The sequence below is a fragment of the Lonchura striata genome, chromosome 2 (genome assembly GCF_050655825.1).
Source record: "Lonchura striata isolate lonStrDom1 chromosome 2, ASM5065582v1, whole genome shotgun sequence".
Classification (NCBI taxonomy): Eukaryota; Metazoa; Chordata; class Aves; order Passeriformes; family Estrildidae; genus Lonchura; species Lonchura striata.
In genome coordinates this window covers 116,914,675-116,927,475 of record NC_140704.1, presented here as the reverse complement: position 1 = coordinate 116,927,475, position 12,801 = coordinate 116,914,675, and the positions used below count along the sequence as shown (strand labels likewise).

The following is a 12,801-nucleotide window of genomic DNA, read 5'->3' as shown; positions in this document are numbered from 1 at the left end:
ACAATTCCAGTACTTTTTTTCCCTTCTTTTTGTTATCTGGTGTGAAATAGTTTTTTTTTTTCGTGTTACCAATATAATGCTCTGAAAAGCTACCCTGGTCACATGGTAGAGAACAAACATTAAAGAACATTTGGCAATTTTTAGTTGCATTTCCACTTGGAAATAAAGAAAATGTTTAAGTGAAATACTGGCTCTTCTTGATAGTTATAGTACATGTTCGTCAATACTGCATGTTAAAGTAAGAAACAATTTTATTTTCATTAATATTAATAAAAGATAGCTGCATGTAACACAGAATGAAGTGTAATATCTGGTCTGTTTTGGTACCCCAGATGGAATAGGAATAAAGCAAACTTTCTGGATGTAGCAAAAATTAGTACTAAAAGAACTGGGGTTTGATTCTTTTAAAATGGAACTTGACCTAATGTGGTTGATACTGCTTTCCTGCTGTGAGACTAACATGCTTGTGATGTGCCTGGTAGGTATTCTAGATATAAAATATTTCTTTGTATTTGGAGAACCTTAGTTATTTAAATTTTAAAAAATTTCCTGATCATTTGATGGGGTCTCATATACCTGAGTAAAACCAATCTAAACTTCACTATTTTTGAAAATTACATAGGCAGTTTAGCAGAATGAATTATAATTCTGAAAATTCTGTCTGTGTTCAAAAGTCATCTCTTATTACTGGATTGTATAAATACAAGCCAATGGTACATGTTCACCTCTATCTGATTCAGAGGTGTGTGTATAATCAAAATCATCTTAAGATGCAGGGATCTGGGAAAGAGTTTTGCTGCATCACTAGTGAGTTCTGTGTTTCATCAGAGTATAGAAGGGTATGATTCACTGTTCTACAACTTTAGTCTATGAAAAGTCCATGGTGCTCTACTAAGCAGGAAAGCAATATGCTTTTCTTGTATTTCTGGTATATCTGGTATGAGTCACTGTTCATACCCTAACACATGAAGCAGTAATTTCTGAATAATATTATGAGATGCACAAATGAAGAGGGATTGTCTTTTAAACAGGCATGTTGCTGTTGCCATCGACAGTTTATCACCTTTTCCTCCCATTTCTTCTACCTACTTTTACCTTTCTGGATAACAGGGAATTACATGTGGCAGTTCATGAACTAGCAGCACACCAGCAGCTATAGCAAACCAATTTAAGCCAGCTGGGGGTGAGCATTTCACAGCCAGGTGAGCTGATTAGACCTCATTCTATCTGACATGGATTAAAGAGGTGTCTTCAGAAATTACTTGTAGCCTAGTCCATAAAGGGTTTAGTTTTGTTGCAGGAAATTAGTCTGTCAGGAAGACCACCTGTTGACAGACCGGGTTGAAACTAACTGGAAAACTGTGTGGAGGAAGAAGGTATTTTTTGAAGTAAATGGAATAACAAATGAACAGCTGTTGTGGTCATGAGCTTTGTGTCTTCACAAAACTCTGCTAATAGCGTGGAGGGAGCGCAGTCCAGACAATCTGAAGTGCCTATAGACAGAGTTGGTCTCTAGTGCTTAACCCATCTTAGTCTTACAAGTGTATTAAGTTGCTTCTGTGTCTTTATGTGGACTTGTACCCTTCTGGTTGCAAGCTGCAGAGTTAATGACAAATTATCTTCAGCTTTTACTGTATTAGTAAAGACTACTGTGGATTTTTGTCCTCAGCTCATGTATAGAGTATTTTGTATCTGGAGAATGTTTCATGGGGTTTTCTTGTGTCTTGTATTCCTTGGAGAGTTTGGTGTTCCTTCTTGTTTTAAGGGGGTGTAACCAGTGTATTAATGGGCTTTTAGGGTGGTTTCTAGTAGTGGAAACAGGATTATCTGGTAATAAATTTGGTAAGTTTCAAAGGAGCATTCTGAGATGGTAAGAAGTGAAAGTTGTGGGGATGGGCAGGCAGGCAGGGAGGCCATCTTCATTTCTCTAAAACCAAGGACTTTGTCAAGCTTTAAAACTGCCTTTTGGAAAAATACCATATAATTCTCTCCCTTCTTCCTTTACTTTTTAATCCCACAAAAGTACTTTGCTCAAACTTTCAAATTAAATTGATATGTTAATGCTTGATTGAAAGTGTAGGCAATCTGAAATGAAAACTATAGCATAAACTGCCTGTTAGACCTGTGTGTGGAATGTAGAAAATGTAGGAGGGAACATGATAGCCCAAGTGTTTACAGAATGAGATTTGCTTCTTCAGCAGATTGATCTGTGTCTTGGATTTCATTTTCTGCCTTGTCTAATGTATTTCTAAATCCTTCTGTATTAATCTGGAATTATTTCAAACACGGTTCTGGCCGGTCTAGCTTCACCTTCTCAGTTTGTGCAATAAGGCAATTTATCCCTACTCCACTTCCCATCTTCCTTTTTTGTCTTCAGTTGACCAGTGTTGTTTGTAGCTTTCTTTTTTTTCCCCCCTCCCTCTGGGTTTGGAAAAGAAAACATGGGCTGTTGACCACAAATAGTGCATGAGAGAGAGCCATGCAGTAGTTGTAAAAAAAATTCTGGGGTCTGTCTGCACTAGTCAAATAAAGAAGCATTGGAGTATTTTCAAGATCAAGCATCCCATCTTGGAGAGAAAAATATACTTCCAGCAAAACCTTCAATTTCCTAATTTGTTAATGGCAGCACTCTAGATCAGAAATTTAGCCAAGCCTTACAGGCTTCATCCCTATGCAGTGAAAGCTGCCAACTTTACTGTAACTGAAAAAATACTGATTTGAATGTTGTCAGTTATTGTACTGGGATTTGCTAATGCTAGCCAAGCAAAAAGAAAAATTATTTTCCACTGACAATCAGCCATAAAGTTCATAAAATGTCTACATGTATTTGAAGTTATAAAAATTCGTTCCTTCTGGATGCTGTTTGAGATGCATTGGACTTTAATACTGCCAGATGAAGTTTATGAACTTTTTCATGCAACAACAAGGGTGTTAGGTTTTATATAATGATGTTTTCAAAGAAAACCATAAATCCTTTCTGTGAGCTACTTTGTAATCTCTTCTCTATATATAAAATGCTTGGGGAAGATGTACGGTTCTTCACTCAGTTTTTTTTTACAAAATGGTAGATTTTATTATGGTGTTAACAGCTGAAGCAGTAACATGCTTCAGAGACTTAAAAAATGTCCAAAAATAAGAGTGTTGTGGCAAATATATGCAGCTTTAGCAATAAAATACTTCCCTGTGCATTTTTCCATTTGGTATTTTATGCAGTGACAGAGAACACATCCTTGCAACTTATGTTATAAACTTAGGTCCACTAAAATGGAGTTGTATTGATTCCATTTCCTGAAGAAAATTAGATGTTTCTGAGATAACGAATCTTGTATTTTTTGCTTTGTGTGTGGTCAAAAAAATGTCAGACCTTTCCATTTAATTACTTTTTGAGGAAAAGTGGATTGTGCTCAAGGTGGAAAAATAGGAGGTAGAGAATAAAGAGCCTTTAAATAGACCCTAACTGATAGACAATGGAGGGGAGTTACTAGGGAATGAAACTTTTCAACATCCTGGCTATTGCTCATTGATAAACATACTGTTTTAGTTGCAGTTGTACCATATAGCTTAATATTTCTTCAGATTAATCTACTTGCTTGTAGGTAGGAAGGTGATGTTTTGAAGTTTTCTCTTTTTTGCATAATACGTAATTGTAACTGCAAGAGTTTTTCTTCAGTGGTTCCTGGTGTGGCAGGAAAAAAAAACAAACTGCTTTCAAAGTAATGTCTTAATACAAACTTCTAAATTATGCATGCTAATCATTCTTCATGGTATAAGGGAAGATACGAAATACAATTTTCTTTATCTGGACTGGCTTTCTTAAAAATCCTAATTTGAAATGTGTCCCCTCTTTCTTTTTTTCTTCTTCCCCTTAGGTTTGAGTTCTGTGAACCTGCCTTTGTGGTTGGTAATTGTTTGGAAATAGCCTCAGACAGTCATCAATATGACCGGATTTACTGTGGAGCTGGAGTCCAGAAAGACCATGAAAACTACATGAAAATTCTATTAAAAGTTGGAGGAATTTTAGTAATGCCTATAGAAGATCAGGTGACTTTGGTGACAATTTCCCCTTTTTATCTTCTAGTATGAGAAATATGTAATTTAAAGAATGCTTTTGAATATATATTTGACTAAGTTAATGTTCAAATAATGATATGTTGATTCTGTGTATTGTTACAGTTTAATAGATACTGTCTTTTTAATGAAGTCGTGAACTTTTTTCCCTTAAATTTGGAGGAAAGCCTCAATAGCCTGCTTTTAACAGTCCGTTTCATACTGTTTCCTCTGTGTTATACCAGAACTGCTTTGAAATTTCCCTGCCACATAAACATTTTCAGTCATTACTTCAAAACAAATAAACCACCTCTAAATCAGGACAATTGATTTCAAAGAATACAAAATAACTATGACAAGTGGGACATTGCAAGGGGAGGAAAAAAATAAAGGAAAAATATGTCTGTATTCACAGCAGTTTTTAGTGTTGCTTTTCCATGTTAGTTTTAATGCTTTTCAATCAGGGGCATATTATTTTAATAATACTTCGCACACCTCAAAAGGCTTCTCAGTGGTAAGTATTAGTCTCCCTGTTTTACTAATAAGGAAATTTGAAAACAGCACATTATGTGACTTAAGTTGATGTCCTCCTAAATACAGATAATTACTAAAATGCTTTTTGATAAGCATATTAGTTACTTTACTTTCAAAAAAGAATTCTCACATTATTGATCTGCTTTCTTAAAATACCAAAGGGATTTAAGCATGGCCTGCATGATTCTGTTCCAGAAATAATTTAATTATTTATTCAACTAAGGTACTGTCAGTTGAAATTGATGGAATTCAACTTGAAAGTAGTCACAAATTAAGAAAGAAATTACAGCTGTGACTATTTTTATCTTGTATACAAATGGATAGGGGTTTACAGCATATTAAGTGTGAGGAGCAGGTACAAGATCGGAGATAATCTAGCTTGCAGAAGAACACCAAGGAAACATTTAATTCCTGTTGTCTTCCTGAAGAGGTGGAGAATTTACCTGGTAGACAGGAGTCCAGTTCTCCTCACAGGTGCACAGCATACTGAAAGAACATTACAAATTGTCAACAAGGGAGCTTTCTGCCTGCAAACAAGGAAGACAGTTTTGCATAGTAAGAATGGTTGAACACTACAGCAGGTTACCTAGACAGGTGGGGAATCTCAGTCTTTTTTCACTTACTCAGAAAAGCTTCTGATTTAACTTTGAAAATTGGCCCTGTTCAAGAGGAGGGTAGGACTCCAGAGGTTGCTTCCAATCTAAAGTGTTCTTTGATCTTTTGGAAAAATGAGAAAAAACAAAACTTATCTTAGTTTTTACCTTAGGGCCTGTGTTTTCCAGATGCTTCTCTTCCCATTACCAAAGAGCCTTATTTAGTACTCTAGTGACCAAGTGGTATTTCAAGGATTGTCAAAGTACTTTCTGTTCCTAAAACAGCCTTGATTAATTACTTTTGAAGCAAAACAAAATAGCAGTGTGTTTGAAACCAATCTGAATAGTATTGACTGACAAAACTGTAACCACTGATTTCTTTTGGTTTTGTTTTGCAGCTAACACAGATCTTGAGAACAGGACAGAACACATGGGAAAGTAAGAATATCCTTGCTGTTTCGTTTGCTCCACTAGTGCAACCAAATAGGAAAGACAATGGCAAACATGACACTGTAGGACTGCGTAAGTTTGTGCTCCCTCCCTTTGGCTTGCAGGGATGTTACAGTGCCTGATGTTGGATGTCTGAAAGCTGAGAGGCTGTGCTGTAGAAACATTCCATTTAGCAAAGCAGTAGCTCAGTGCTACGTTGTTGTGCTCCTGGTGTATGGTCTGTGTTGCTTCACAGTTAATATTCTGAATTTTAGTTAATAATTTAAGTGATAGAATGTTTCCAGCTTCTTTTCCAGCCACCTTTTCCTCTTAAGTTCAGCTTCTGTATTACAGTGGTATGCATAAAATAGCCAGCTAATATTGTGTCCCTCATAGTGCTACATTTCTCATGGTCTACCAGAGAAATTTTTTTTTCTCTTCCCCCTGCAATGGAAGGAAGAAGTCTAAACTGGGGCTGTGGTATGATAGGATATTAATAAGCCCAAGCATGCTTTATGTCTGTATGCAGTGGATATAGTCATACCTAGCTGTTTGTTATTAGTCATCAGAATTGGCTTTCTAGCTGCAATGCTTTGAGCAGAGGTAGAAAAGGTATTTATAACGTCTTTGGAAGTACACCTGTTCCCAAACGGTAAGATGGGATGATAACAGGAAAGAAAAACAAGCTGGCAAAGAAAAGCACAGAGTTAAAATTTTCTGTTAGAGTTGTCAGGGATAGGAGTAGAACACAGAGCTATGGTAGCATGTGGGAAATTAAATAAAACCAACAAAGAGCCCAAAAGATAACATGTTTTAACTCTGAAACTGATACAAGCCCTTCAGGAATCCAGGATGGCCTATCAGCTTGCATTGCCTGTAACTGCTGAACTGGCTATTAATTTTGAGTGTGTGTGAGTTTGCTATGATAGGTAGCTCTACTTTTTTATGCAAAGTATAAAGATAATTTCCTTTATGTAGTCTATTCCTATGCAGAAATAATTAATTTTTGTTGTTTTAATATTTGTTTTGAGCCCTCAGAAATAATTTCCTGAAATTAATTTACTAATTCAAAATTATTTTTCCTCTGTTCCATCCATAACACATAGATTGTGTCATATCTAACAATGAAATACAGAGGTGGCTAGTCAGACTTCATTATGATTTTATACAGCTTAATTCCCTGGAACAAAAGAGGATTTTCTATCAACATCCCTAAATTTTCAGAATGAGGAGTGCAGACCATGGACAGTCAGAGCTGAATGGTAGTACAGAAAGGTGTTTTCTGTGTTACAGTTTCAAAATGATGTTTTAGTGAGAAGAGGAAAAAATAACCAAATGGGGTATTGTTCACATTTAAAAGAAAAAAGGGTTAGAGGCTTGAAGTTGCACTGTAAAATGAGATTAGTGAGATAGGCTTCTTTCCACTAAGCCGGTGGATCTGGTTTTATTTAAAAAGTTAAAAATGAAGGAAAAGTGTTCTTGTGGATGTTTGAGTGTACATGGAAGGTGTGAGGGGTGTAAAAAGTAGTGTGCTGAACCTCAACATTAAAAAAAATTAGTTAATTTGTCTTTTATAGTAACACTGTCTATTTGTTTCAAATCCACAGGCCTGCCTATAATTTATCTTAAAAGTTCGAAGTAGTCTAGTCAACATGCTTCTTCTGTAAACTTTAGCCAGAGTTTGTAGATGTCATTACTAAGTAAACATAGAGTCTCTGCCATACTTTTGACAACCCTTGAATGCTTTCTGACACATATGTAGTGTTACATATAGACTAAAATAACTCATATGTGAAATATCTGTCAGCCATGTTCAAAGCAGAGTCTTTTTTTTGTAGAAAACTACAGAGGTGGTGTTAAAAGTTTTTATCAATGTAGTTATTGGTTAGGATGCAGTTCACTGGTAGTAGACAAATGGAAATACATGGACAATAAATATCCAAAATTTTGCATCCTGCTCTTCTCATTAAAAAATGCTTGCATTTGTTATAATTGACATACAATCTGCAATCATGGTTTGTTTCACTTGAACTTATGACATGTTCTGGATGGTAGAGATAGGATTTTGTTCTTGAATTTTGAGCTGATGTTATACTAAAGAAATGGGACTTTTTTTTCCCTCCCCTGTCTGGCTTGATCTGAAATTAGTATTGTCAGTCTTAATATCCTTTCTGTCTCAGATAAATTAATTAGTCTGCAACTGAAGTCATTGTATGTAACAATCAATCTTCTTTAAGTTACATCAGTAGCTTTTATAGCTGAATGCATTTTTTGGAAGTGTTATTTTTGAAATTATTTGTTCAGTAACTTCTTCCTTGCTGTAGTCCCTGTTAATTTTATGGTATTCTATGCAGGAAGGAAAGTGACAAGTAAGAAAGTTGAACAAGCTTCAGCTTTTGCTGCTAGTATGCTTTTTTGGTTTTGTTTTCCTTGCAATTAGCAATCCATAGCTCATCTAGAGTAGGTATCCAGCAGCCAAGCAATATTTTGTCATCACCTGGCTGTCATTGGAAAATTAAAGTTTTGGCTTTTTTCTTGTTGGTTTGGGGTTTTCTCCCTTTAGGATTGGAGCAATTTTGATTTCCTCTTCTGCTGCAAAGATACAGGTGGCTTATCTGGTTTGTCACTTGTGAATTCGACATATCCCTCCCTCATTAGTTAGATTCACTAGGAAGTGAGCAGAAGGAGGAGGCAGAAGAAAGGCACTTGCCTTAACAAATTTGGCACAGGGGTAAAAATTGTTTTCCCACAACAGGATATTAACAGTGGTACCAGTAGGTGCCGAGACAGTACTTGTGTAATTTCTTAAATTTATTTTAGTGATCATGGCTTCTACTTATCTTGCACATCTGCTAAGACATCTTTGTTTCTTGGACTGTGCCACAGGGTTTGTCAAGGTGATACTATCTGTGTGTCATTTGCATATTGTGTAATTTTACTAAAATATCAATTCAGTTGTTTTTGAACATTAGTCTCCCTGTCTTGCAGCTAGTTTGGGGTTTTTCCTAGAGGGAAATTTCACTTAGTACAACTTATTTTTCTTTCATTGTAGCTCCATGTGCTGTTAGGAACCTCCAGGACCTAGCTCGGATATATATCAGACGCACTCTTAGAAACTTCATAAACGAGGAGATGAAAGCCAAGGGTATTGCTCAGAAGGCTCCTCCGAAACGCAAACGCAGGAGATGCCGTAGACGCAGGATTAACACCTATGTGTTTGTTGGTAATCAGCTCATTCCTCAGCCTCTAGATAGTGAAGAAGATGAAAGAATGGAAGATGATAACAAAGAGGAGGAGGATAAAGATCACAGTGAGGCCTTGAAGCCAGAAGAGCCTCCTCGAAATCTCTTGAGAGAGAAGATTATGAGTCTACCATTACCTGAATCTTTAAAAGCATACTTGACCTATTACAGAGAAAAATAACTTGTTTTAAGTAGAAATAATGCCTACTGATAGTTCCTTTATTATTGAAAATGTAGCATTTATTAAGAAGTAGGTGGACAAATTATTATTAGTCTTTCATCAAGACTGAAGTACAGCGATAAATGGTAACTTGTCTCTATCTTGTCTTTGGTACAAGGAAGACTTGCATTCAACAGTAGAATCCCTTTTTAAAAGTCTATTTTTCTTTAAATTTTGAAAATACTGTTTTAACTCTGATAGAAATATATATTCCATTATGCAGCACTAATCAATATTTTGCATGGTAAGTCTTTTTTTGATCCCTAACAGATTTGTATTGATAAAAGGATGAGTGAAATTTTATATATGCTAAATAATTGGTTAAACATGTGCATCTGACTTGATGAACAATTTGTCTGTATTTATTACTATTAGGGAAACATTTTAAAAATGCAGAGACTTACCTTCTAATGTCCAAATCAGACCCTTCTAAAATTTATTTTACTATGGCTTTGTTGCAATCATTATTACTATGTTGGTATAGAGTATTCCAACAACACAAGTGCATAAATGTATACAGACACTGAATGAGCTGGCTTTAGTGAAATATGAAAATACAAGTTCTGAAATGTCAGATGACCCTGCTACTTCTCCATTTATCTTTTGCCAAAAGATCTTGTGACAACTAACAGCTTCTCTCAGAGCCTTAAAGAAACACCATATTGAATAAGAAGCAAGGCAATGCTTACTTCAGCTCTGCTTATACTTAACTCCATTCTACACTGTCAGTATTTCTAACTAGAGGCAATTCCTCATTTGTGGGAAGTATAGGACAGTTAATTTTGTTTATTTCTAGAGCTCACAGCATTGAGTCAAAAGTTTGGTAACTCAAGATTGTAATTTAGATTTCAGTCATCTATATTTACTGCTTTTAAGTAGAGGTAGAATTTCAACAAAGTTTAGTTTGTATTGCTTATTGGGATAGTTATAATAGTAGAATTTAGAATTTGTTCAGTAAATGCACTTTAGCAAGTGAAATTTATACTTAACATGCATCTCCAAGAAGGTAGACTTGTGCCAGCCTATATTTTGTTTCTGAGCATGGCTCTTAGCACAAAAATATTTTATAAAATCGTATGCATCTTTTGGAAACCTAAGAGTAGCAGTGCAACTGTGGGGACCCACAATAGTGCTGATTTAAATCCTTCAATGATTTTTCCTTTTCTAGTTGTGACGTTATTTGCAGTTCTCATTTTTAACTTTGCTTTTACCATCTTAATTTCTTCACTCTGTTGTAACATAACCATGAGGATAAGCCGTTTATTAAGGACTTGGCATGTAATATGTATTAAAAACCACAATCATAGGAAATGTATGCTTGTTAGACCCAATGAAAAACACTCCCATTGAAATATCCCCCATGATACATTTTATAATACTGGTGACACTTATTGTCTAAAAAAATGAACAAAATAATCACATATTTCTAAAGCAGTAAATGTTCCTATTCCAAATATTTATAACCAACTCGTATTCATATGGTCTAGCAGTCCAATATTTGCTTCAGAATACATTACTATTTTGTTGCATCTGAGAAGGAAGATCAGACACAGTCCCGTGACACTGACTCTTTTTGGTGCATTTCATGCTGTAGTCCCTGTTTTTAAGGTACATCATAGTAATGTTTAAATGGAATTTCATGAAGGCCTGTTGTACCAGCATGTGGAGTTACTTTCCGCAATATATTTACTGTATAAGTACGCAAAAGTATTTGAAATAAATATTCTGACTTTATTTTAAAAGCAGGAAAACCTTATAAGAAATAGTTTTTCAAAGTAATGATACTAATAAAGTAATTGTGATGCTTCAGCTATAGGAATTGAACATAATCTTGTTTTCAATGGGTTATTTTAGATGGAGGTTAAATAATCTGAAGTTTGAAATGTTTGTCTCCTTTCTTGGAATCTACATCCATCAGCTCAAGAATGAGATTACTAAATATTACTTAAGTACTTCAAGGACTTTATACAGGATGACTTTTGAGAATAAAATTCTGCATTCTTTCATGCCTGTATACTTGGAAAAATGGACAGTGGATGACTTGTCATGAATCTTCAGTATGGAAGTTTTTTTTTGGAGTCACTGAAAGAGAATGTTTCCTCTGTGTTTTATATGTGGATTTATTTTACACTCTTGAATTTATATTTACATAAATAAAAAGGTAGAAAGACAAAGTTAATTAAAATTAATTTCTGCCATCTCACTTGATGATGGGGACATTGTTGCAATAAAATGGTTTTTTGTGGTTTCTGCTTGCTTGAATTTCTGTGTTTCTGTGGAAGTATTTTCAGTTATTTGGAAATTCAGGTACAAGTTGTTTCATAATTAGGTCAGTAATCTCTTAATAAAGGCTGTTCTTGAATTTCAGAAGTATATATTCTTGCTAAATTGTGAATTATTGGAAAGGTTGAAAAATGAGATGTTATTAATGAAAGAGGGAAAGTTATTTTGGTCCCAGCACTACTTTTGAAGTACTTATGTGGAGAGTTTCCTCTGGAGAGCCCAGAAGCTAAACTTGAGTTACATACTGAAGAACATTTCCATGTTTTGTTGTTTTTCCCTAAATACTGAATTTTCTTTTAATCCTCAACTGAGCAGCTCTCTGGGTCAAAACAAAAGGAAAACTTGGAAATAAGGCCTGCATGGGTGGTGAACAACCAGTGAGTCACACTAGCTTCTGCAGCTCCTTCTTGATGCAGCTTCATTTTATTGCCAGTTAGAGGAAAGATTCAAGGTAGGTCAGGTAGGCTGATGAGCAGCCTATAATTGTAATGACCATAACGAAGGGTGTGATGAATTGGGACTTCAGGGGGGTTTATCTTCTTTGGTCTGGTCAAGGATCCAAGACCAGTGCTGTCTTTTCAAAAGGCATGAATTTTTAATCCCATGTCACTCAGGAAAAATTGAGGAACTGCCTCCCAGAAACTTGAAATGAGTTGTCTTTATTGCAGTGAGCCTAAACAGCTGTGCTTGGCTGAGCACTATTGCTTGTTCAGGCAACTTAAGTCTGGGTTTTTTTGTTTTGGTTTGGGGTGGTTTTTTTGTTTGGTTGGTTTTTTTTTTGTTTTTTTTTTTTACCTTGTACTCTTTTTCTCTACACTATTTTTTAAAATGCATCTTTGCCTAGCAGTTTGAAAACAAATAAGGAATGTAATCAAATGTGCTATGTTCTGATTAAAGCTGTTTTAGCTCATTAAATATTTATCCGTATGTCCTCAGGAGTGTTGCCTTCCATCATTCATGTAATTGAGTAAAACTGAAGGCTTTGTGATTTACTAATCAATTCTAAAAGATAAAGGAATGGTGTTCTGTGTTCTTCTAGAGGTGTATATACTCAACTCCACTTTAATGGGCTGCTACTTATTTTGACAACACTTGAATGAAGTATGAGGTGTTTTCCATCAACTTGTTCTGAGAAGGTCATTGGAGTGTAACTGGAACAGGGAGGCTTTAAAGGTGTGTGGTTTTTGTGATGTTTTAGTCAAACAACTTCAGTAAAATTTAGATAACTTGCTTGATCAGTGCCTGTCTCTCTTCTGTGGCTTCACAGTGTACTTGTCAACTTGTTGAATTACTATGTGCAAGAAAAGCTGACTTTTTTTAGCCACAAGGCTTCTGCCACATTTATGGGCAGTATGGAAGCAAGAATCTAACTCTGATTTATCAGTCCTTATCAGCATGATGGTAATACTTTCTTTCTAGAGTTTTCTGTCATCCTTCATATTCTGTGATGCTT

At 35.4% G+C, this 12,801-nt stretch overlaps 1 protein-coding gene across 12 annotated transcripts in view; it reads left to right on the top strand.

Annotated features, from left to right (window-relative positions):
- The window catches only part of PCMTD1 (protein-L-isoaspartate (D-aspartate) O-methyltransferase domain containing 1), a 40,550-nt gene extending 29,110 nt beyond the window's left edge, over window positions 1–11,440 (top strand). For 7 of the 12 annotated variants that reach the window (XM_085573804.1, XM_085573805.1, XM_085573810.1 and 4 more), the window contains 3 exons: window positions 3,870–4,077; window positions 5,573–5,696; window positions 8,656–11,440. In XM_085573804.1, coding sequence (XP_085429930.1) covers window positions 3,870–4,077; window positions 5,573–5,696; window positions 8,656–9,026 — 703 coding nt within the window. In that variant the 3' untranslated portion in view covers window positions 9,027–11,440. The remainder of the gene's footprint in view (window positions 1–3,869; window positions 4,078–5,572; window positions 5,697–8,655) is intronic. The other 5 variants (XM_021555712.3, XM_021555716.4, XM_021555715.4 and 2 more) reach the window with 1 other exon arrangement.
- Window positions 11,441–12,801: the final 1,361 nt, after the last annotated feature.